This window comes from Podarcis melisellensis (genome assembly GCF_964234715.1).
Source record: "Podarcis melisellensis genome assembly, chromosome: 18".
Taxonomy (NCBI): domain Eukaryota; kingdom Metazoa; phylum Chordata; class Lepidosauria; order Squamata; family Lacertidae; genus Podarcis; species Podarcis melisellensis.
In genome coordinates, this window is record NC_138536.1 from 10817467 (window position 1) to 10842068 (window position 24602).

At 49.0% G+C, this 24602-nt stretch overlaps 1 protein-coding gene across 2 annotated transcripts; it reads right to left on the reverse strand.

The window, feature by feature from the left end:
* Window positions 1-301: 301 nt before the first annotated feature.
* JSRP1 (junctional sarcoplasmic reticulum protein 1) lies at window positions 302-23814 on the reverse strand. 2 transcript variants are annotated; one of them, XM_081895710.1, is made up of 7 exons: window positions 23597-23814; window positions 17679-17802; window positions 15995-16041; window positions 10114-10462; window positions 8801-8953; window positions 5588-5667; window positions 302-1646 (listed from the first exon to the last, which is right to left on the reverse strand). In XM_081895710.1, exons 2-7 carry the CDS (start codon window positions 17779-17781, stop codon window positions 1056-1058), a joined length of 1323 nt encoding a protein of 440 aa, XP_081751836.1. In that variant the 5' UTR covers window positions 17782-17802; window positions 23597-23814; the 3' UTR covers window positions 302-1055. The 2 variants fall into 2 exon arrangements, with proteins under 2 accessions (XP_081751836.1, XP_081751835.1); XM_081895709.1 differs by lacking the exon at window positions 23597-23814 and adding an exon at window positions 23237-23403.
* Window positions 23815-24602: the final 788 nt, after the last annotated feature.

Sequence of the window (24602 nt, forward strand, 5' to 3'; positions counted from 1 at the left end):
CTTAAAAAAGGTCAACAACTTCAATACTTCATCCCTAAAAAAAGGTTGGCCCTCATGCATGTTCATTTCATCAAATCTGGCCCTCTTTGAAAAAAGATTGGACATTGCTGCTCTATTGGGAAGAAGCATCACTGTCCTGGTAGCAAGAAATGCCTCTTCTGAATAGAGCAGCTTTGGGGAAATCTGTGCCCCTTCAGGTGCCCTTAAGTTCCACCTCCCAGCAGCCCCAGAAAGCAGAATTTCCCAATGGTCAGGGATCCTCAGGGGATCGTCGCTGCGTGGAAGAAAAAGAAGAGTATCCTACATGTCTGAAACTTTTATTTAACAGATGTATTATAAACAGATTTAAGCCAAAAGGGCGGGGAGAAAAGAGAAGAGTTCTTTTAAGGGGAAAAATCGAGAAAATTGGCTGGAGAATAAAAGGTGGGGAGCTGAATTTAAGACTGCAAACACGATGGGGAGGAATCAGGATTCGCACCGCCTCTGAAAACTGCTTTGTGACAGAGGAGGAATGGATGGTTCAATCTGTCTTTTTTTTCAGGCACTGATGTATGGGGTGTGGATGTGTGAGCCAACCCCACTGCTTATGGGGTGAGATCTCAAGGTTTCGGGGGGGGGGGTGTCTTCCATCTACCAAAGCAGCAGAGTCTAGCACAAAGGCCTCATCGTCCGTCACAAGCCGGTTTAGCAAACACTGCAACTTCTCCTTGCCGTTGTGGGGCGCCTCCCCCTGCCCCGTTATTTGGGGGGGGGGAGGTGTGAACACCGAAAAAAAGAGAGAAGAAAATGGGGGGTGGGGTGGGAGAGGCTTTTTTGAGGTCAGAGGTCAGAGGGATCTCCTGGGCTGGACAGACAAGTCCTTGGCCGTGGCCCAAGATCCCTCTGCAGGTGGCAGGGCCTCGGTATTACGTGTCTGGGAAGTGGGACCAAGGGGAAGTTTGTGAGACGCAAGCAAGCTGGTCTCGCACTGCTCCAGAGTCGCCTGGGCCCCTGCGCCCACCTGTTCGAGGGGGCAGGGGGCATTTTGGAGCACTGCTTCCCACGGCGGAGGGGTCTCAGTCGTGCCGCCTGGCAGGCTTCTGCAGGGGGAAGAGCGGGCGCTGCACCCGCAAGGGCTTCCGGCCTCTCTGCTCGTGGGGGTGGGCCTTGTGGTCCCTCTCTTTCCCGCGGTCGCGCCCGTCCTTGGGGCGCCCCTTCCCTTCCTCATGCTTGTGGGCCTTGGCTTCGGGTTTGGGCTGTCGGCTCCTCCTCTCCTCACGCTGCTCTTTCCGCTTCCCTTCCCGCAGAGGCCGCTTGCTGCGAACAGGCTCCTCCTCCTCTTCCTCCTCCTCCTCCTCTTCTTCCTCTTCCTCCTCTTCCTCTAGGTCCTTGCGACCTTTCTGGGACTTCTCCTTGGAGACCCTCTCTCTCCGGGTAGCTTTCTCCGGCCTTTTTTTCTGCTTGACTTTAGCTCCTCCCCCTCCCTCCTCTGGCTCCTCCTCCTCTTCCTCTAGCTCCTCCTCCTCTGGCTCCTCCTCTTCTTCAGTGGGCTCCTCCTCTTCGACTTCGAGGGTTTCCTCTTCCTCCTCCTCCTCCTCCTCCTCGATGTCAGGCGGTTCGTCCATGTCCGACCAGTTCAGCCACCTCTCATAAAACCAGAGTTCTTCCTGAAATGGGAAGAAAACACACAAACACACACAGCGGGTGTCACCAAAAACAGCCTCCGGACGTTGCGGTCCCACAACTCCCATCACTGGTGGGCGTCCAGCTGCATCAATAGGAGTATAGCATCTAGATATACTCCCTTTCCATGGAGGCGCAAGTTACAGCAACAGCCAAGGCGACATTTTTCCACCTTCGCCGCATCAAGCAGTTGGTCCCTTACGTTTCCCGCCCCGACCTGGCCACAGTGATCCATGCGACGGTCATCTCCAGGCTTGACTACTGTAATTCGCTCTACGCAGGGCTGCCCTTGAAGCTGTCCCAGAAACTCCAGCGGGTGCAGAATGCTGCAGCGAGGCTCCTCACGGGGTCTCTGCCATGGGAGCATATTCACCCAGTGCTTTTCAAGCTGCACTGGCTCCCGGTGGAGTACAGGGTCAGATTTAAGGTGCTGCTTTTGACCTTTAAAGCCCTTCACGGCCTAGGACCCTCGTACCTACGGGACCGCCTCTCCTGGTATGCCCCACGGAGAGCCTCAAGGTCCATAAATAGCAACACCCTAGTGGTCCCAGGCCCTAAGGAAGTTAGATTGGCTTCAACCAGAGCCAGGGCCTTTTCAACTCTGGCTCCGGCCTGGTGGAACGCTCTGCCTCATGAGACCAGGACCCTGCAGGATCTGATTTCTTTCCGCAGGGCCTGTAAGACAGAGTTGTTCCGCCTGGCCTTTGGCTTGGAGCCAATTTGATTCCCTCTCTCTCTTTCTTTTTTCTTTTCCTTCTCCTCCTGCGATGAGGCTACATTTTAATATTTTAATGTTCCATTATTTTATTTTATTTTTTAATTTTTTTTAATATAATTTTTATTAAGATTTTCCAAATTAAAAACAAATTAGATCCAATTCATACACTTTCTTCCAAAACCAAAGCCAGGACTTCCCCTTCCCGCCCCCAATTGCGTTCCAAATCTTCCGAATAAGCAATTAAATTCAATAAGTTTTTATCCCATGACTCACTTAACATCAATAACCCAATTTTTCCAAATTCCCATCCCCTAAGATCGATTTTTTCCCTTCCACGAGTTCCCCCTTTCAAAATTTTATAAAAAAAGAAAAAAAGATATAAAGATAAAAAAATAATTTTACAACCTTTGGATTCCAAATTTCCCTCCCCCCTTTCTCTGTTGTGTTCCTTCTATCCCTTCATCCTAATGTCTTCCTGAAGTTCCTACCCGCTTAATCCATATCCCTCTAGTAGTTTGCCAGTCATATTTAATTACAAATGTCCAATCTTGGAAGGAGTCTGTCTCAAAAAGGGGCCCATTTTTTCTATCCAGATTTTTATATCCAGGAGTAAGAAACTCCCATTTAATTTCCATAAGCTTGTCAAATCTGGATGTCCCAAATGTTCCCAATTCTGTCCAGTTCATGATGTTTCCATATTCTTGTCATTCTCTCTCCTCCTTCTGTTTCCCTGTTTTCCCGCAAAAATGTTCTTTTTCCATGACCTTCTTATTTTCTGCAGAGGCTTGTTATTCAGAAGCAAAACATTATGTCATGTCCCTTTCGTTTTCCAACTAAAGAATCCATTGTTTCCTGTAGTTTGTAGCCCTCTGTAGACAAAACAATGTTCCATTTCTGCAGTTCCCAAGAGATTAAAAGTTACAACTGTTCAGGTTTCCTAAGAAAAACACATGCAATGTCTCTCAGCTCCTCTAGGTGGATCGCAGTAACTAAGTTCCCTTCCAGATCAAATCCATTAGTCCAAATAGTTTGTAAATCCTTATTTGAAACAATTTGTATACAATTTAAAACAAATGTAACCGGCAAAGTCCTCAAAGCAAAGTCCCTGCTTTATTCTTCCGTTTTGACAGCCTTTGACAGCTGTCAAAACTCCCGATGCTCTTCCCCAGGTAGTTTCGCGGATCACTCCAGGGATTCCGGGGGGGGGGGTGTTTTTTTAATACAAATTCCACTTTTCTCCTCCAGCACAGTCTTATAATTTTCCCTCGCAAAGTTGCTAATTCATGAAGATAGAGATACGCTCGATCTTAGTCGTTAAATCCTTTGTTTTGGCTCTTCTACAATTAAGGGGTAGGCTGACTTCCTTTTTTCCACCTCCCCCGTTCGCTCCAGATTTTAAAAATTTATCCCTCTTTTTTAATCCATAATCCAATTACTCACGGGTTCTTCTTTTAGGTCCAAATTTTCAATAGAAGAAGTCAGCGCTCTCCGCCGGATGGCATGCGGCTGCGCTCGGCAGGGATAGCAGAGAACTCAAAGCACCACGCTTCTCCCCGGCGCCCGATCCGTAGCCTTTAAAAAGGCTCCTTCACGAGCCGGGAGGGCGCTAACGGTGCCAGCCGAGTCTCCATGTCCACGGCCTCACTCTGGCCGTGGTTTTTGAGGGTCCCCGCATCGCCGGTGCGGTAGGACCCAGCCCCTGCCGAGCAGGCTCCCTCCGGAGCTCGGAGGGAGCCCGCCATTCGGCGATGGCGCCGACCCGGAAGTCCTAATGTTCCATTATTTTAATGTTGTATTTTATTTTTGTTTTTAAGTTGTAATCATTCATCTTGTTTTTATTATTGCTTGTAAGCCGCTCTGAGCCCGGCCTTGGCTGGGGAGGGCGAGGTATAAATAAAAAATTATTATTATTATTATTAGATCAAGGGAAGTAATAGTGCCACTGTATTCTGCTCTGGTCAGAGCTCACCTGGAGTACTGTGTCCAGTTCTGGGCACCACAGTTCAAGAAGGACACTGACAAACTGGAACGTGTCCAGAGGAGGGCAACCCAAATGGTCAAAGGCCTGGAAACGATGCCTTATGAGGAACGGCTAAGGGAGCTGGGCATGTTTAGCCTGGAGAAGAGGAGGTCAAGGGGTGATATGATAGCCATGTTCAAATATATAAAAGGATGTCACATAGAGGAGGGAGATAGGTTGTTTTCTGCTGCTCCAGAGAAGCGGACACGGAGCAATGGATCCAAAGTACAAGAAAGAAGATTCCACCTAAACATTAGGAAGAACTTCCTGACAGTAAGAGCTGTTTGACAGTGGAATTTGCTGCCAAGGAGTGTGGTGGAGTCTCCTTCTTTGGAGGTCTTTAAGCAGAGGCTTGACAACCATATGTCAGGAGTGCTCTGATGGTGTTTCCTGCTTGGCAGGGGGTTGGACTCAATGGCCCTTGGGGTCTCTTCCAACTCTAGGATTCTATGATTTGGAGGGAGACAAGTCTAAGGAAAAGCTATTATTCTGCCTCGAATACTGCTTTAACGGCTTGAGGCCACAAAGTAGTCTATACATTTGTTAAATAAATGCATTTGTTAAATAAAGAAATGCATGAATGCCTTGTGGGACATCTTTGGGAGAGGAAAAGGCACATGAGGGAAACCTCCACAAATCTTGAGGGGAGTCCCTAAGGCAGTTGAGTGACGATTTGTGCATCTCCTTCCAGCAACTCCTGGTGCCAAAGGTCTTGCTCTGGTTTCCTTTGGACCCCGTCAGTGAGGCTGAGAGGGGGGTCTTGTCTGAGCAGCCCAGGACCCCCAGACACACTGCCCAGGATTGTGCCCCAGGGAGGGCACTTCAGTGCTGCTGTCACAGCAGTTTGACCAGCCCCAGATGCCAGCAATAGTATTATCAATATTATTATTATTATTGCCCCACTCATCTGGCTGGGTTTCCCCAGCCACTCTGGGCAGCCCCCAACAGAATTAAAAGCACAATAAAACATCAGAACAACAGCAGCAGCAACAAAATAAACTTAAATCTGGAGGGTATCAGCTTTTCCCACCCCCCGCTCCAGGATGAAGCATTCTCCTTAGATGGGGGCTGGCCGAGTGGGTGGGGCCCCAATTCAGCACCCTCCACCGTGGATGGACACAACCTGCTTTGCTGGAATTGGGCATATTTTCCTGCTTTCCACCCACCCGTTCGTCATCTCAACTCACCGCTTCCCCAACGCTGCCGTCTTGAGATGTCCACGCGCTCAGCTCGGCCTCGAGGATTTCCCCGCCGTAGTCGACAATGTCTGTGGGAAAGGAGAGGCGACCTTCGATGTGCTCCGATACCAAAAAGTAGATGCACTTTTATTGGCGGATGTTGCAAATCTAGGAATCGGCCGCATCCCCCATCTCTGAGAACCTAGTCCGAGCTGCTTCACAGCTGAAGCAACATCTCCCTTTTAGCCCCAGACACCAGTCTTCCTGAATTAGGGGGAAATGGGGGTTGATCCTAGCTGGTGCACTTTGGGACTGGTTGGAGGGAAGGCAGGGAGCCCGACAGCAGGTGGCGCCAGAGACAACAGCAGGCAGAACTCACTGATTCTGGTTGGCAGCTGGAGCTGGATGAGAGTTTGAGAGCTGCCACCTATGTGCCCGTGGGAAGCTACTCAGAGAAGGGTGTCGATCAGGCCTGCTTGGATCAGGGCCAGGCTGAGAGCCAGGAAGGAGTGGAGCTTGCAGATCCTACTCTGAGTTGCTTCCTTGCTGAAGTAACATCTCCCACTGAGCTCCATGCTCCAGCCTTCCTGGACCCAGAGCCAGTGTTAGAAACAGAGATATAACCTAGGTGCCAAATGGCTCCTTGAACCAGGGTTAGTCGCCAAAACTGAATGTCTACTTCGGGGGCAAAGTCTTATTTTTCAAATGATGGACTCTGTGATTGGTTCTCAGTTCAGAGGACAACCTTGAGCCTGGTTAAGAGCTCAAGAAAAGTCACTTTATCCACTTCCCATATACCGTATTTTTCACCGGACCATAGGGCGCACCTAGTTTTTAGAGGGGGAAATCAAGGAAAAAATCTTATTTCCCCCCCAGCCCCAAAGAGCAGCGTATAGGCTGCGCACAACCTCTCCCTGCCGGAGGGGTTGCGCACGGCTATGGCACAAGCCAAGACAGCGAGCGGGATGGATCCCGCTCACTGTTTTGGCTTCCTCTTTAGCTGCGCAACCCCTCCAGCTGGAAGAGGCTGCGTGGGGCTAAAGAAGCCATAGCCGTGTGCAACCTCTCCCGGCTGGAGGGGCTGCGCGGCTATCCCTGAAACCTTCTGAGCACAGCGCAAGTTCCCGCTGTGCTCCTCAGGCTTCGGGTTCCTTTTGCTGAAGCCGGGAGAGCAAGACTCTCCTGGCTTCAGCAAAAGGAACCTGAAGCCTCCAGAACGCAGCGGGAACTCGCGCTGCGCTCCGAAGGCTTCAGGGGGCTCTCCCCGAAGGCTGGAGAGTGAGAGGGGTTGGTGCGCACCGACGCTCTCCAGGCTTCAGCAAAAGCGACACAAAGCCTCCGGAGCACGGAGGGAGCGCTCCCTCTGCGCTTCGGAGGCTTCGCGTTGCTATCGCTGAAGCCAAGGAGCTTGCATTTGCTCCATAGGACGCACACACATTTCCCCTTAATATTTGGAGGAGAAAAGGTGCGTCCTATAGGGCGAAAAATATTGTATACTGGCCTATTCCAACCTCTTTTTCTTAATGGTGACACAGACCATTCATAACGCAGGAATATTCTTCCCAACTCTGAGCAGGCCAGTGGGGGAAGCCAAGACAAGTGACAACAATTCACTATAACGATGTTCACTGTTACTGCTTAGGTGGCACTGAAAAAGCATTTTGGTTCCTGAAATTCGTTCCGATTGTGCGGATAAAATATAATGGATAGAATTCTACAGGATGGGACCTTAGTGTGTGAAAACAGACCAGAGCCAAGGATCCCCAGATGGTGGAGACGTCAGGCACCATCCTGGCCCCCAGGTCTCAAGTGGCCGATATCTAGGTGCAAAAGGCGCCTGGCGCCTGGCTAATTTCGAACCCTGCCTGGAGGGAATCCTCTGGAGAAGAGGAGCCTTCTGTTCTTAACTGGCCAAGCAAGGCAGACACCCGGAACACGTTCTACTCTGAGTAGCACCCCCTCCTCACCCCCAAAATTAATAGATCCGAGACAGTGGTTCCCGAACCACTTCCTTGCCTTGAAAAAAATTAATCCCCAGAGCCTGCTACCTTATACAGTGGAAGTTCGGGTTGCGAACGTGATCCGTGCGGGGTGCATGTTCACAACCCGCAGCGTTCGCAACCTGCGCTATTTAGCACTTCTGCGCATGCGCGACCACCGAAACCTGGAAGTAACCCGTTCCAGTACTTCTGGGTTTCAGCGGTCTGTAACCCAAAAAAACGCAACCTGAAGCGGCTGTAACCCGAGGTATGACTGTAAAAGTGTTATTCAGAATGGATTTGTGTTACAGATTTACACTTTCTGAAATATGGCAACGCTATCCAGTGCCCCCTTGATGTGCTTTCGCTTCTTAGCTCCCCCCAGGTAATCCCAACATCCTCCCCCCGCCAGCGGACAGTACCACCCACTCTGGGAACCACTGATCTGAGGTAGAATAGAATCTTAGAGTTGGAAGGGACCCCTGAGGATCATCTAGTCCAACCCTCTGCAGTGCAGGAATATGCAGCTGTCCCTTGCAGCGGTCGAACCTGCAACCTTGGCATTATCAGCACCACACTCTAATCATACTCTGAATATGACTAACATCAGGTGCAAGGCAGAATTTGCGCAGCGCTTTTTTTTTTGAACCATGAGGACTAGAAACTTGCGGTTTGGCTGCAACTTGGATAGGACCCCAAGCCCTTTTACTCCTGCGTCCCACTCAATAAATGTGGGGTTTTCCTAATTGCAAAAGGGGGTCCCTGAACAGAAGGAGCCCACTACCCAAGGGGATAGCTCAGCTGGTTGGAGCCTGGTGCCGAGAACGCCAAGGCTGCAGGTTCGATCCCTGCCTGGGACAGCTGCCTATTCCTGCCTAGAATAATTCAAGGGTCAGCAAACTTTTTCAGTGGGGGGGGGCCGGTCCACTGTCCCTCAGACCATGTGGGGGGCCGGACTATGCTTTTTTTGGGGGGGGGGAATGAACAAATTCCTATCCCCCACAAATAACCCAGAGATGCATTTTGAATAAAAGCACACATTCTGCTCATGTAAAAACATGCTGATTCCTGGACCGCCTGGGGGCTGGATTTAGAAGGTGATTGGGCCAGATCAGGCCCCCGGGCCTTAGGTTGCCTACCCATGGACTAAATGATCCTCACAGTGCCTTCCAACTCTACAATTCCATGATTCTGTGTTCCAGTAAGCAGCTGGTCACATCCTGAAACCGCTCTTCTCCCTTACCTTGAACCACCTGGCAGCTGACGCTGAGGAGGGCGAGGCAGGAGGCGACGACAAGGCATTTGTTCAGGGTCAGGCCCTCCCAAGGGAGCGTGTCCTTTGCTGGCCCTGCAGTGCGGGCCTCTGCTTTCCTCTTAACCGGGACAGTCTTTGTGGCTTCCAGGAGAGAACAGAGAGAGAGAGTTGGGCACACTTGACCTCCTGCTGTGACCCCAAGGCTGCTTTTGGTGGGTTAGGGGGACATTCAGTGTTAAGACACACATCATGATTTGCGATATTTTGCCAGGCCAAAAAATTATGAAACCGATATCACACTATGGACTTTGAACCAGTTTTGGTTGATATATTGATATATTAAAGGTAAAGGGACCCCTGACCATTAGGTCCAGTCATGGATGACTCTGGGGTTGCGGCGCTCATCTCGCTTTACTGGCCGAGGGAGCCGGCGTACAGCTTCTGGGTCATGTGGCCAGCATGACTAAGCCACTTCTAGTGAACCAAACGCTGTTTACCTTCCCGCCGGAGTGGTACCTATTTATCTACTTGCACTTTGTGCTTTCGAACTGCTAGGTGGGCAGGAGCAGGGAACGAGCAACGGGAGCTCACCCCGTCACGGGGATTCGAACCGCCGACCTTCTGATCGGCAAGCCCTAGGCTCTGTGGTTTAACCCACAGTGCCACCCTTGTCCCTTATATTGATATTTTACCCAGCCCTAATGAGCACAAGTGCCGCCTTGTTTGTGTTCCCTGTTTCTCATCTCCCTTGGTCCCCACCCCTCCTGGTTGTTCCTCACCCTCCAAACCAAAAAAGCTGTCTGGACAGGCACACACACATGCTACGAGGAGGAAAGGACCTTGAGGACTAGCCTCTAACTGTAGTTTTAAGGGAAAGGCCACAGTGCAGGAGTAGAACAGCTGCTCTGCATGCAGAATGTCCTGGGTTCAATCCTCAGTGTCTCCCAGTAAGGCTGGGAATGCCCCCTGTCTGATATCCTGGAGAGAGGCTTCCTAGTTTAAATCGGCTCAGGACCATAAACTCATGCGGAAAGTCCCAAAATCTCCAGGTTGGTCTCAGAAAATTTCCATTGTCTGAAACCCGGGAGAGCTGCTGCCAGTCAGTGTAGGCAGCCCTGAGCTACATGGAATAATGGTCCGGCTCGGTCTAAGGAAGCTGCTAAAGTGAAGCTTGGAAACCCACCTTCCTGCCCCCTGGCCTTGATCCAAATCCAGCCCCCAAGTCCCTGCAATTTCTGCCTTTACAAGTAGGAAGCAATGCTGTCGTCACGCGTGCATCCGGCCCCAAGGAAACCGCATACCTGCTGGAGCTGCAGGCCGCACTTTCTCTGCCGGCTTCTCTGCCCGCGCCGCCTTCTCAACTCGGGGTGCCTTTTCCACTCGGGGAACCTTCTCAGCCACCTTCTCCATCCCAGAGGTTTTTTCTGCTCGGGGTGTCCTCTCGACCACCCTTTCAGCCCGCAGGACTTTTTCCGCCACTTGCTCAGCTCGGGGCTGTTTTGCGGGGACCTTCCCGGGAGCCGGGGGCTCCTCCGCTTCCAGCGACGGCTCGGGGAGCGTGGAGGAAGCTGCTTCTCCGATGCTGTCCACGAACTCATCGAGGTCTTGCTCGACCACGTGAAGCCTGTCTACATCTTTCCTCTCTATACCCTGAAGTGGGAGGAATTCCAGTGGTTTATTTCATCTGAACACTGAAGACGTCCTGCAAGCAGTTTTCTAAAATAATACATACTATGGGCTCATAGAATCACAGAGTTGGGAGGGACCCCAACGGTCATCCAGCCCAACCCCCTGCAATGCAGGAATCTCAGCTAAACCATCCATGGCAGATGGCCATCCAGCTTCTGCTTAAAAACCTCCAAGGAAAGATCGTCTACCACCTCCTTTTCACTGCCAAACAGCTCTTACCATCAGAAATTTTTGTTTAGTCGGAATCTCCTTTCTTGTAACTTGAAGCCATGGGTTTGAGTCCTACCCTCCGGAGCAGGAGAAAACAAGCTGGCTCCCTCTTTCATGTGACAGCCCTTGAGATATTGGAAGATGACTATCCTATCTCCTCTCTCTCTCCTCTTTTTCAGGCTGAACACACCCAGCTCCTTCAACCGATCCTCGCAAGGCTTGGTTTCCTTAATCATCTCGGTCTCCCTCTGCACACCTTTCGGCTTTGTCAACATCTTTTTAAAATTGTGGTGCCCAGAACTGGACACAGCAGTGAGCTGATTTCTTGCCCAGAAATCAATGTGTATGACTCTTCGTTATTTTCAATAGTTACATCCCATGTTAGGCAACTGGGGGGGGGGACACAGGAGCCCCCCATTCCTGATCTAGGTAAAGGTAAAGGGACCCCTGACCATTAGGTCCAGTCATGGCCGACTCTGGGGTTGTGGCGCTCATCTCGCTTTACTGGCTGAGGGAGCCGGCGTACAGCTTCCGGATCATGTGGCCAGCAGGACTAAGCCGCTTCTGGCGAACCAGAGCAGCGCACGGAAACGCCGTTTACCTTCCCACTGGAGTGGTACCTATTTATCTACTTCCACTTTGACGTGCTTTTGAACTGCTGGGTTGGCAGGAGCAGGGACCGAGCAACAGCTCAGCTCGTTGCGGGGGTTCGAACCGCCGACCTTCTGATCGGCAAGTCCTAGGCTCTGTGGTTTAACCCACAGTGCCACCCACAGCCCATCCATTCCTGATCTAGGAAGTAGCATTTCTCTGCTGAATGGAGGAAATGGAACAATGCCTCTATTCCAAAGAGGCCTTCTCTAAAGAGAGGGGAATGCATCTTCTTCTTCCATCAGGGATGGGGAAACCTGTCTCCCTCCAGGTGTTGCTGTTTTCTGACTTCCACATGGTTCTCTCCCCCCCCCCCATTTTATCCTCACAACGCCCCTGCAAGGTAGGTTAAGGTGAGTGGCCCAAGGCCCACAAGCAAATGGATGCGCATGGGGGTGGTGGGATTCGAATCCTGCTCTCCCCATCTCTAAACCAACCACTGCATCTCAACACAGGGATAACAATTTCTGGCGCTTTGAAGTGTTTGTCGATGCCTCGGGCTGCTGTAAGTCAGAGAGAGATTTCCAGGCGGGACTTGGAGAGGAGATCAAGAGCAATCTCCTTTCAATTTCAAGGATGCTGTCGTGAAGGTTCACGGATCTGTAGAACAAATTACACAATAACAGCCTTTGTGTGCGTGTGTCCGCTTGATTGGAATTTCAGGGTCCTTGGCTGCTGTTTTCAGCCTGCCTCAGATAAGATGCTCGGCATTGTGGGTTGTGCAACACACACACACACACACACACACGGGAGAATGTTCTTCTGTTTGATTCTTGCTTTTTTTTGGTTTCCCCCCAGTAATTTTTATTATTTTTTTTCCAAATACAGTGGTGCCTCGCAAGACGAAATTAATTCGTTCCGCAAGTCTCTTCGTCTTGCGAGTTTTTCGTCTTGCGATGCACGGTTTTCCATAGGAATGCATTGAAAATCAATTAATGCGTTCCTATGGAAACCGCCTTCCCCCGACCTCTTCTGGCAGGTCCGCTGTCCGGGGCGATTTAAAAGCCCCTGGGAAGGCAGGCAGGGGGGACAAAGACTTTTGCCCCCCGCCTGCCTTCAGAAGAGGTCCAGGACAGGCTTCGCGGACCTCTCCGCAAGCAGCGGGAGCGCTCCTTGCGGAGAGTTGCCAGCGCGCCCAGGCTTCGCGGCCCCGCCGCCCGGCTTCGGGACATCGTTCCGAAGCCGGGCGGCGGGAGGAGGCTTTCCCGCCCCGCCGCCGGGCTTCGGGACATCGTTCTGAAGCCGGGCGGCGGGGGGAGGCGTTCCTGCCCCGCCGCCCGGCATCGGGACGATGCCCCGAAGCCGGGCGGTGGGGGGAGGCTTTCCCGCCGCGCCGCCCAGCTTCGGGACATCGTTCCGATGCCGGGCGGCGGGGGGAGGCTTCAAAAGCCGTCCGGGGGCTTTTAAATCGCCCCGGAAAGTCCCGGGGCGATTTAAAAGCCCCCGGTTAGGCAGGCAGGGGGGGCAAAGACTTTTGCCCCCCGCCCGCCTTGGGAAGAGGTCCTGGACCTCTTCCGAAGGCGGGCGGGGGGCAAAAGTCTTTGCTCCCCCCTGCCTGCCTTTCTGGGAGAGCGGGAAGGCAGCGCTGCCTTTTCCGCTCTCCCGGAAAGGCAGGCAGGGGGGAGCAAAGACTTTTGCCCCCCGCCCGCCTTCGGAAGAGGTCCAGGACCTCTTCCCAAGGCGGGCGGGGGGCAAAAGTCTTTGCCCCCCCCTGCCTGCCTTCAAAAGCCGTCCGGGATAGCGGGAAGCGCTTCCCTGCTATCCCGGACCGCTTTTAAAATGCTGGCGGTGGGGAGCAAAGCCTTTCGCCCCCGCCGGCCTTCCTGGACCTCTTCTGAAGTCCGGAGGGGGGGGGAAGGCTTTGCTCCCCACCGCCAGCATTTAAAAAAAGGTCCCCGAGATTTCCCTATGGGCTTTCGTCTTGCGATGCAAGCCCATAGGGAAAATCGTCTAGCGAAGCGTCGCAAAAACCGAAAAACCCTTTCGTCTTGCGGGTTTTTCGTCTTGCGAGGCATTCGTCTTGCGGGGCACCACTGTATCTTAAACACAATACAGCCTAACAATATTATTCTCCTTTCAACCTATATCTTATCCGAATTAACTTCCCTCCACCCGTCTTCTGGCTTCTCTGCATTGCTCTTACTTAAGTGTGATTACTCTATATACATTCTATACATGTCTCTAATTCCTTAATAATTTTTTGTATTATACTTTAGTTTAGACATACATTCCTTATTACATTACAGCATTACATCTTGTGGTCTAACCAAATGTTTGCAATAAACGTTATGAGTTTTATTTCAGTCCTGTGAGTGTCTTTATTTATGTACAGTTTTCTCTAAGTATACTATAAATTTGGACCATTCTTTCTGGAATTTCTCCATCGTCCTGCTGTCGGATTCTTGCAGTTAGCCTCGCTATTTCTGCATATTCTTGGTTCTTGCTTTTGGGCTTTCCAGGATGCTAGACTAGAGGGATCAGAGGCCTGATCCACCAGGCTTCTGTGTGCGTTATACAGGGTTGACTAATGACACCACAGACTCATTGAGCAGGAAGGGACCCTTAGGATCATCTAGCCCAACCCCTTGCAATGCAGCAATCTTTTGCCTCATCTGGGACTTGAACCCACCACCCTAAGATTAAGAGTTCCATGCTCTTATCAGCTGAGCTACAGAGAGTTTGGGAATGCACATCATTTGCATTCAGAGCTGGCACAAGACAGCTTTCTTGGTTTTGAAATAAAAAAATTAAGGTCTTATATACAACATATTTTATTTTATTAATTTTAATTTTATTTTGTTATACCTGTTTTGCTGTATGATGTATTGAATATGGGCCTATGGCCATAATAAACTATCTATTCTAAGGTCTTATATATATAATAAATGTTCATAAATGTACCAAGCAAACACGTACATAAATATATAAACCACATGTCTGAAGCAGCACAGGAAAACAGCCCTGAAAGCAATTTCTCTGCAAGGTCAGGGAAAATGGAAAAGCCTCCCCATTGTCTTTTCCTTCACAAATCCTGTCTTAAGGGTATGTCTGGGTATGAATAGGGTGAGCCTGCGACCTGGCTCAGGTACTAAGTGTCATTACAAAAGACTGGCCAGGCTCCCCAGGGTATCCAATCAAGTGAGCGTTAACAGGTATCCTGCCAGACAGACAGGAGGTAAACAACGCGCTCAGATTTCTGTTGTAGACCACCCTTTCTGTGATGTAGGTATGATGTTTCTGGGGGTGGTCTTGGACTCTAGGGCGGGCAATTTAAAATGTCTATATAAGGGCGGACACACCTTTGTTCGGGGTCCTCCTCTTTCCCTGCATGTGAGGGGAGCACCCTGTTGCGACAGATCAATAAAGATCAGGCTTACTAGCTGCTTTGCTTCTCAGTATTCTCTGACTGGCCTCTGTTATTTTCTCCGACCGATGGAGAACCTGCAAAGGACTCTATAAGGGCTCTTGTGTCCCCCATAAGGGAATAAGGGCAGATTTTCATTTATTACAGTTTCCTGCTTCAAGCCAGTTCCTTGAGGACTAGAATCTTGTTCTATCCCAGGAACAGCTGCAAGGAGGGAGGAGGGAGGACAAGGTTCAAAAATCAGCTCAGCCACAAACCGGCTGCCTGAGCTGCTCAGCAGGACAGCTTGTCCTTAGGCAGAGAGTGGTGAGCTCACGCAGGAACGATGTTGGGACAGGCTGCCAAGCGTCAGTCTCTCCTCTCGAGGGACAGGACGGATTCTGTTTTCTCGTAATTATCATCATTATTTCATCTATTAATTGCTTCCTACGAAGTTGGTGCTGGGGATCTCTTTGAGGGGGTTCGTAGGGAGCAATTGATAAATGAAACGATGATGGTAACGAGAAAAAGAATCCCTTCCGTCCCCCGCAAGGAGAGATCATGCTTTAAAAAATAAACGAATTAATGCCAAATTAATCAAAATAAACAAATTAACACCAAATTAATGCAAATTTAATGCAGATTTAAAAGTTGACTTCCCGCCCCACTGCCTGATGTTTCACTGTTGCTGCTTAATATTACAAACATTTCCAAATTACGTTTTAAAAAAACCTGAAGGATTCACTTCCACCTGGAGCTAGATTGGAGTTAGACTTGATGGCAGGATTTAAATAAACATCCACATTATCAGCATCAGAAAATGTTTAGAAGATAGTGAAATAGGATGGTGTATTTAATTTTATTTTTATGTTTTTAGGTTTGATGTTGCGTTATTAACAACTTTTTCTGTTGAGAGATAGCAAAGTGGGTGAAAAGTTGGGGGAAGCCCTGGAGGGGAGGGAGGAATATATAGTAAATGTTAAGAAGTTGAGATGTATGTAATAAATGAAAAATTAAAATTAAAAACAAAAACTACAGTTCCCGTGATCCTTTGGGGCAATAATAATAATAAAATTTTATTTCTATCCCGCCCTCCCCAGCCGAAGCCGGGCTCAGAGCGGCTAACAACATTAAAATGATACAACATTCTAAAATAATAATAATTTTTTTATTTAAGTCGCCACTGTTAAAGCGGCAGAAATGCTGCTTTCAATGTGCGGTGTGGATGTGGGCCGAGAGAGGACGGGAAGCAAGGGTCCTAAAGCATTGCCAAACACGGTCGTACTTACGTTTGGGGTGCTGTTGATCTCTTCTTTACTTACTGGTATTGCGGCATCTGTTAAAGAAACACACCCCAATGAGCATCGCTTTAATGGTGGGACCAGCGCTGAGATGACGGGGGAGACAATGATCATGGCCAGGTGAGGAGAGACTGATCTGACTTTCTTCTTCCCTCCTCCTCCGTCCTTCCTTTTGTGTCATGTCCATGAGATTAAGAGCTTGGGGGCTGGCTTATCTTTTAATACCTGTATACAACATGGTGCTGGAAACAGCAGGAGGGGAGAGGCTCTCGTGCCCAGATATTGCTTGTGGGTTTCCCACAATGGGCCCCTGAGAGAACAGGATGGTGGACAAAGATGGGCCTTTGGCTGGACCCGGCAGCCTCGTCTTCTGTTCTCATGGTGTTATGTACTGAGTTGAATAGGATCCAGAATGCAGCAGTCTGATTGGTCCTAGAACAATAGGATCCAGAATGCAGCAGTCTGATTGGTCCTAGAACAATAGGACCCAGAATGCAGCAGTCTGATTGGTCCTAGAACAATAGGATCCAGAATGCAGCAGTCTGATTGGTCCTAGGACAATAGGACCCAGAATGCAGCAGTCTGATTGGTCCTAGAACAATAGGATCCAGAATGCAGCAGTCTGATTGGTCCTAGAACAATAGGATCCAGAATGCAGCAGTCTGATTGGTCCTAGAACAATAGGATCCAGAATGCAGCAGTCTGATTGGTCCTAGAACAATAGGACCCAGAATGCAGCAGTCTGATTGGTCCTAGAACAATAGGATCCAGAATGCAGCAGTCTGATTGGTCCTAGGACAATAGGATCCAGAATGCAGCAGTCTGATTGGTCCTAGAACAATAGGAGCCAGAATGCAGCAGTCTGATTGGTCCTAGAACAATAGGGTCCTGAATGCAGCAGTCTGATTGGTCCTAGAACAATAGGATCTAGAATGCAGCAGTCTGATTGGTCCTAGAACAATAGGATCCAGAATGTAGCAGTCTGATTGGTCCTAGAACAATAGGATCCAGAATGTAGCAGTCTGATTGGTCCTAGAACAATAGGACCCAGAATGCAGCAGTCTGATCGGTCCTAGAACAATAGGATCCAGAATGCAGCAGTCTGATTGGTCCTAGAACAATAGGGTCCAGAATGCAGCAGTCTGATTGGTCCTAGAACAATAGGATCCAGAATGCAGCAGTCTGATTGGTCCTAGAACAATAGGATCCAGAATGCAGCAGTCTGATCGGTCCTAGAACAATAGGATTCAGAATGCAGCAGTCTGATTGGTCCTAGAACAATAGGACCCAGAATGCAGCAGTCTGATTGGTCAACAGGAGCCACCCAATCCAACTCCAGGTGGAAGTGAATCTGCAACCTGATTGGCCTGCAGGAGAATCCTGGAATTAGCCAATCACATGGGGCCCATTGTGTAAATAATGTATATAGAGCAGACATTCTGGGGGAACTTCCATTCCTCCTCACCACTATGAGCTGAAGAAAGAGCTTGAAATCCACTCTCAACTCCAAGTATATTTCACTGGCAACGAAGGTGGGATTCGAACCCACGCGTGCACAGTATATTTCACATGTTCTTCTGAAAGGACGTAAATTGCTTACGTTCCCTAAGCCATGCTCATATCCCTGCACTGCAGGGTCCCTTCCAACTCTACAATTCTATCATTAAAATACCTTCTTTTATCTCCTCCTTCAATGGCTTCTGGATCAGAGACTCTTTCAGAGAATCTGGAGACTCCTCGCTCTGCTCCAGGATCTCGCAGGGACCTGTCGCCATGTCGTCGCTGAGGAACCCTTGCTAAACGCAACAGAAGGAATGAGGCAGAGATCTGTCGTCAGCATCCCGACCACGTAAAGTCACGAAACAAGCAGTAGGGACCGGAGCCGTGCAAATCACAGTTGGACTGCAACTTTTGCTCGCGCTGTCTCTGAACAACTCTCAGTACCATTAAACTACAAGATTCATTGGGGCAGAGAGTTGAAATATGGCTCTTTAAAGTGCTCCAAGGCTGCTTTCAATGCATAGTGCAAAGGGGACCTTTATTGATCCACTCAAACTTTTTCAGCAGGGGGCCGGTCCACTGTCCCTCAGATCTTGTGGAGGGCCGGACTATATTTTGGGGGAAATGAATGAATTCCTATGCCCCACAAATAGGAATTTGCATTTTAAATAAAAACACACATTCTATTCATGTAAAAAACTGCTGATTCCTGGACTGTCCCTGGGCTGGACTGAGAAGGTGATTGGGCCGGATCCGGCCCCCGTGCCTTAGTTTGCCTACCCATGATCCACTGTGTGTGTGTCTGGAGGCAGTTGGAGGATGGATGGTGGCTAATGGACTGAGGTTACTGTTTTGGGGGGACACGGGGTGGGCAGGGGTGGGGGACTGAATGGGGTCACTGTGCCCCTGAAGGATCAGGTGTGCAGCCTGGGAGTCATTTTGGGCTCACAGCTGTCCATGGAGGCGCAGGTCAATTCTGCGTCCAGGGCGGCTGTCCACCAGCTCCATCTGAGACCCTCCCTGCCCGCAGACTGTCTGGCCAGAGTGGTCCATGCTCTGGTTATCTCCCGCTTAGACTACTGCAATGCGCTCTCCGTGGGGCTACCTTTGAACGTGACTCGGAAACTACAACTAATCCAGAATGTGGCAGCTAGACTGGTGACCAAAGGTCCCTATTTTCCTCCAAGAAATGTTGGAGGGTATGGGGTTATGCGACCCCCGAGCCAAGAAGATAAGTAACTGCACAACCTTTAGGAGATGTCCGAAGGCAGCCCTGGATAGGGAGGGGTTTTTTTTTTTAACGTTTAATGTTTTATTATGGTTTTGCATATGCTGGAAGCCACCCAGAGTGGCTGGGGCAAATAATAAAATTATTATTATCAAGGCTCCTGTCCCAAAAGTGGAGAATTGGTTCTAAGTCTAGGAGATTCCCTTTTTTAAAAAATACTGAGTCCTGTTGGAGGGGTGGGGCAGCTGAAGGTGGGTGGGTGGGTGGTGTAAGTAATATCCCAGGGCCTTAAACGGCAGTCCAGTTTCAACCCCACCTCTCCTGGAAGATGCCACAGGCTTCATTCACACTCGGATATGTCAAACCAGAGCCTTGGCTGTGCAGTCATCGTCAAAAACCCCATGGCAGCCTTCTAAGAATAGGGATCTGAAACCCAGCACGCTGGACCCCTTCCAACCTGCAAGATGAGCAGCCCCATTTCCCCGTCCCGTTCACAGCCCAAGCAGGTGTTTGGAGACGCAAGAGGAGCCTCGCCAGTCTCCTCCCAGTGGGAAAGAGTGTGTCGGATTAGGCACCTGGGAGACCCGGGTTCGAATCCTGACCCTGCCTCAGCCACAAGCTCACTGGCTGTGCCTGCTTGTTCCTTTTTTAATAAACTGATTTACTAACAACAACAACGTGCAAAAAAAGACAAGCAATCAAAAGATTTTAAACATACAGCGCAGCTCCAAAGGGAGAATAAAGGATCAACTCATACAAATATAGAATTATAGAATTGTAGGGTTGGAATGATCATTCAGTCAACCCCCCCACCCCCCCGCAATGCAATGCAGGAATATGCGGCTGTCTCATACGGGAATCGAACTTGCAACCTTGGTGTTATCAGCACCACGCTCTAGCCCACTGAGCTGCCCTTTACAAATAATAAAGATTCATTTAAAAAATCAAAGCAATCTCCAGCTGCGAGCTTCATTGTTATTGAGAATAAAGGTTCTAATAAATATCTTAAGTAAGCCAGATGTTTGCATATACTGGTGGCATAAAATCGTGGCATATACTGTACAGTGCTACCTCGGGTTAAGAACTTAATTCATTCTGAAGGCCCGTTCTTAACCTGAAACTGTTCTTAACCGGAAGCACCACTTTAGCTAATGGGGCCTCCTCCTGCTGCTGCACCGCCAGAGCACGATTTCTGTTCTCATCCTGAAGCAAAGTTCTTAACCTGAGGTACTATTTCTGGGTTAGCGGAGTCTGTAACCTGAAGCGTCTGTAACCCGAGGTACCACTGTATTACAAAGAAATACTTTGTGTTTATGAGATTTTTTTTGGAGAAGGGCAATTCCCAAACAATCCAGCAACCCATTCCAACAATCCAAATGATTGATTATCAATTATTATGATTACTGATGGCATTTATATGCCCGCTTTTTCTCCAAGAATTTCAAGGTGGTGCACCTGGTTGTTCCCTTCACAACAGGGTAGGTTAGTCTGGGAGGCAGACCTCCCATGTCCTAGTCTGTTGTCCCTCTCATCTTAGCCTACTCCACAGAGTGGTTGTGTGAGAATGAAACACGGAGGGGGTGAAGATTCTGCATGGTGCTTTGAGCAGCCTGGCAAAAGGGCAATACAGTGGTACCTCGGGTTACATACGCTTCAGGTTACAAACTCTGCTAACCCAGAAATAGTGCTTCAGGTTAAGCACTTTGCTTCAGGATGAGAACAGAAATCGTGCTCCGGCGGCGCGGCGGCAGCAGCGGGAGGCCCCATTAGCTAAAGTGCTGCTTCAGGTTAAGAACAGTTTCAGGTTAAGTATGGACCTCCGGAACGAAGTAAGTACCGTATTTTCCGCTCTATAAGATGCACCAGATCACAAGACGCACCTAGTTTTTGGAGGAGGAAAACAAAACAAAAAATATTCTGAATCTCAGAAGCCATAACAGCAAGAGGGATCGCTGTGCAGCGAAAGCAGCAATCCCTCTTGCTGTTCTGGTTCTGTCATAGCTGCGCAGCCTGCATTCGCTCCATGAGACGCACACACATTTCCCCTTCCTTTTTAGGAAGAAAAAGGGAGTCTTATAGAGCAAAAAATATGGTACTTAACCTGAGGTACCACTGTAAAGAAATTAAGAAAACCGGAGGTGGGGAGGCTTTCAGCTTGTGGGACGGACATAATTTCTGAGCTGCCTTCTTCTGAGTCTCATGGAACAGGGAGCAAACTTGCTTTCTCCTGTTCTGGAGGGTGGGACTCGAATCTTTGGCTTAAAGTTAGAAGAAATGAGATTCCGACTCTACGATTATATGACTCTGTAAGTCAGAGTGCTCTTCCAGTCTAGCTCAGCATCACCTACAGGGGCTCTCTGAGATTTCAAGGTGGGCACCCGTCCCCAGCTCTGCCGGGAGGTGCCGGGGACTGAAGCTGCCGCCTTCTGCATGCCAAGCAGGTGTCCAACAACTGCGTTATGGCCTTTCCTCTTAAAAAACGGCGCAAGGCTCCAGTCCTCAATCAAACCACATTCTTATTGCTACTTATTTAAACTGAATATTCATTTAATTGGATCTGTGCCAGGTGTGAACAAAACACCTATGGTCGTTTAACAGAAGACGTTCCCCGTATATGCTCAATCTTGGATTTTGGCAGACTTTCAGCCACAGGTGATTCCACAGCTGAGGAGCAGACAGTGAGAATCTCACTGTGTTCCTGACTGGGGAGGCCCAATATGGACCATGGAGCCCACTCTGTTTTTTAATTATTATTATTATTATTATTATTATTATTATTATTATTATTATTATTATTACTGTCAGAGCTGCCCAAGGTCCCAGCTCACAGAGGACCAACGCCAGTTCTTGTTATATACAAAAGTCTTTATTAAGGTTCAGTTTCGATTCCAAAGCCGCGGCGCGCAGCTCTACGTCTCAACGCTAGACCGCTGAAGCTCCGTCTGAATCTCCTCCCCCCAGACACCAGTTCAAGACCCTAGCCTTGCTCCACCTCCTCCTTTGCTCCTTTCTCCTCTGGGTCCGTCTGCCCACCGGGGTGTTGCCCTTTCTGGACTCTTCTGATGCTGAGTCCGCGGATTCTTATTATTACTATTGTTGTTGTTGTTATGTGCCCATCTGACTGGTTGCCCCAGCCACTCAGGGTGGCTTCCAGCAAAACATAAAAACACCACAAGACATCAAACATTAAAAGCTTCCTTATTGATGTGTACAACGACAGCAGCAAGAATATTGTATGCCCAAAGATGGGAAGAAGAGGAGGTTCCAACAAAGGGAGAATGGCTTTTGAAAACGATGGCGTTTGCGGAGCTGGCAAGATTAACAGCAAAGATTAGAGACCAAAATGAAGATAAATTCCTTGACTGGAGAGCTGTTACTGAGTATTTAAAGAACTACAGTACCAAGTGGAGATGGAAACGCAAGCTGGATTTGAAATATGAGCATCAGAATTAATTACCGGTTAGCATAAAGCAATTTATCCTATTTTTGTAGGAGAAATGTTGGAGAAATGTCCATATGCTAGACTATGTAAAGCACATTTCTACACACACACACACACCAATAATCCTGTTAACTGTAGCTTACTCCTCACAGAAGTGCTTAGGTTCCCAGCAAAAGTAGGGTTTTTTTTACCAAAAAAATCTGTTTAAAATTGGGGCTCGTCTTATATACAGGTAGTGCTGAGGGGTGTTTTCTTAATTTGGAGTACCCCAAAATAGGGGGCATCTTATACATGGAAAAATATGGTAACTAATCAGAGTTCTCAATATTCTTTGATCTGGGTGTGAGTGTGCACACACACACATGTGCTTTAAATGTTCTTGGTGTCTGCGCAAGCTAAAAACTCCCTCCAAATCCTTATGTTTTTAACCTATTTGCTATTATTACATGGTTTTTTAGGATCAAGCTTTTGAATGTTGTAAAACACCTTGACTCCCTCACCTTGAACCCAGCACCTCTCAGGTGGGTGCCATTACCATTATAAGAGAACAAGGGCGAGTTCTGGTACCTCTCTCTAGAAGAATGCTACTGGCCATTATTATTATTATTATTATTATTATTATTATTATTATTATTATTCATCCTAAGGTCCCAGGAGCGTTACAGCAATTACAACGCAACTTTAAATATCAGAACACAACATTAAAAGCAACTGGAAACAATTCAACATTGCAGAAATAAGTCCTAAAAATACACCACTCAAGCAGGTTGGAGAGGTGAGCATTCCTCAACGTTTGCCAAAAGCTGTATAACGAAGGTGCCAGATGTTCCTCAGCTGCAAATCACCTCAAGGCATAGGTAAAAGGCGATGGTGTTGATCAATCTATTAATTTCATTGACCCAGTAATCCATAACCACTGGTTTGGTAGCGGGCAGAAGTTAATACTCTTTGGATCTTCCCAACGTTGATGGTTACTGGGCCAGGAACACATCGAGGTTAGTCTGCTTCAGAAAATGGAAAATGGAAATAATAACAGAGTGCAATCTATAGTTATAGATACCTTGCCAGCTTCATGCCTGCATTTGAGTTCTCAGATGGGGAGCAGCCTTCGCCGCAGCTCCCAGGGAGCCGGAGTGAGGCTTTTGCATCGACGACTGCTGACTCAACATCAAAGCGTCACCCAAAAATAGTTTCCTTCCCCATCCCGGGCGACCCGTGGAAGGCGGCCCAGCTGGAATCTAGCCAGCGAAAGGGGAAAATGAATCTTTGGGAGATCCAGGCAGGCTGGCCGAAAGTTCGTGGGATTGTTGCAAGCAGACAGGCAGACAGACGTGGTTCAGAAACCAGAAGCTGAGAGTGCTAAGACACAGACAGACAGACAGACAGACAGACAGACAGACAGACGGCATGCAGTTCATACCCAGGTCCTTTAAATCCGGCCGTCTGGCCTTCAGATTGTCGCCTGGATCAATCCTGCCCTCTCTCTCTGTGTGTGTGTGTCTCTGCACAGCTGAAATATACAGTGACAGGTGTCCTTCCCTTCCGAGGAAAATTCCAGCCAATGACGGGGACTTTGCTGCAGTTTCGTTTTTCGAAAGGCAAGGGGCTTTGCCCTGGTGGGTGGGGAAGACATGTCCTCCAACATTTCTCCAATGAAAATCAGGATGTCAAGAAGAAGAAGTAGTAGTAGTAGTAGAAGTTGTCAATCTGGGCGCCCTCCAACACATTCTAAAACATAATACGTAAACATTAAACATTAAAAATCTTCCTTCTACAGGGCTGCCTTCAGATGTCTTCTAAAGGTTGTCTCGTTACTTATCTCCTTGGCTCAAGGGTCGCAGAACTACCCTCCAACATTTCTCCAATGAAAATAGGAACGTCCTAAGGAAAAGCGAGGAGGGACGCGGGTGGTGCTGTGGTCTAAACCACTGAGCTTCTTGGGCTTGCCAATCAGAAGGTCGGCGGTTCGAATCCCTGCAACGGGGTGAGCTCCCGTTGCTAGGTCCCAGCTCCTGCCAACCTAGCAGTTCGAAAGCAAGTCAAAGTGCAAGTAGATAAATAGGTACCGCTCTGGCAGGAAGGTAAACAGTGTTTCTGTGCGCTGCTCTGGTTTGCCAGAAGCGGCTTAGTCATGCTGGTCACATGACCCGGAAGCTGTATGCCGGCTCCGTTGGCCAATAAAGTGAGATGAGCGCCACAACCCCAGAGTCGGTCACGACTGGACCTAACAGTCAAGGGTCCCTTTATCTTTAAGGAAAAGTGGGACATTCCAGGATCAAGCCAGAAACCAAGATGGCTTCTATCAGGGCTGTCTTAAGCATATGTGGCGCCCGGCGCCCACCCCCCGGTTGCCCAGTCCCAGGCACGCAGGACGTCTTGCTGGCTCAGTGTCTCGCTGGCTCAGTCACCCCCAAACTCGCGGTGCA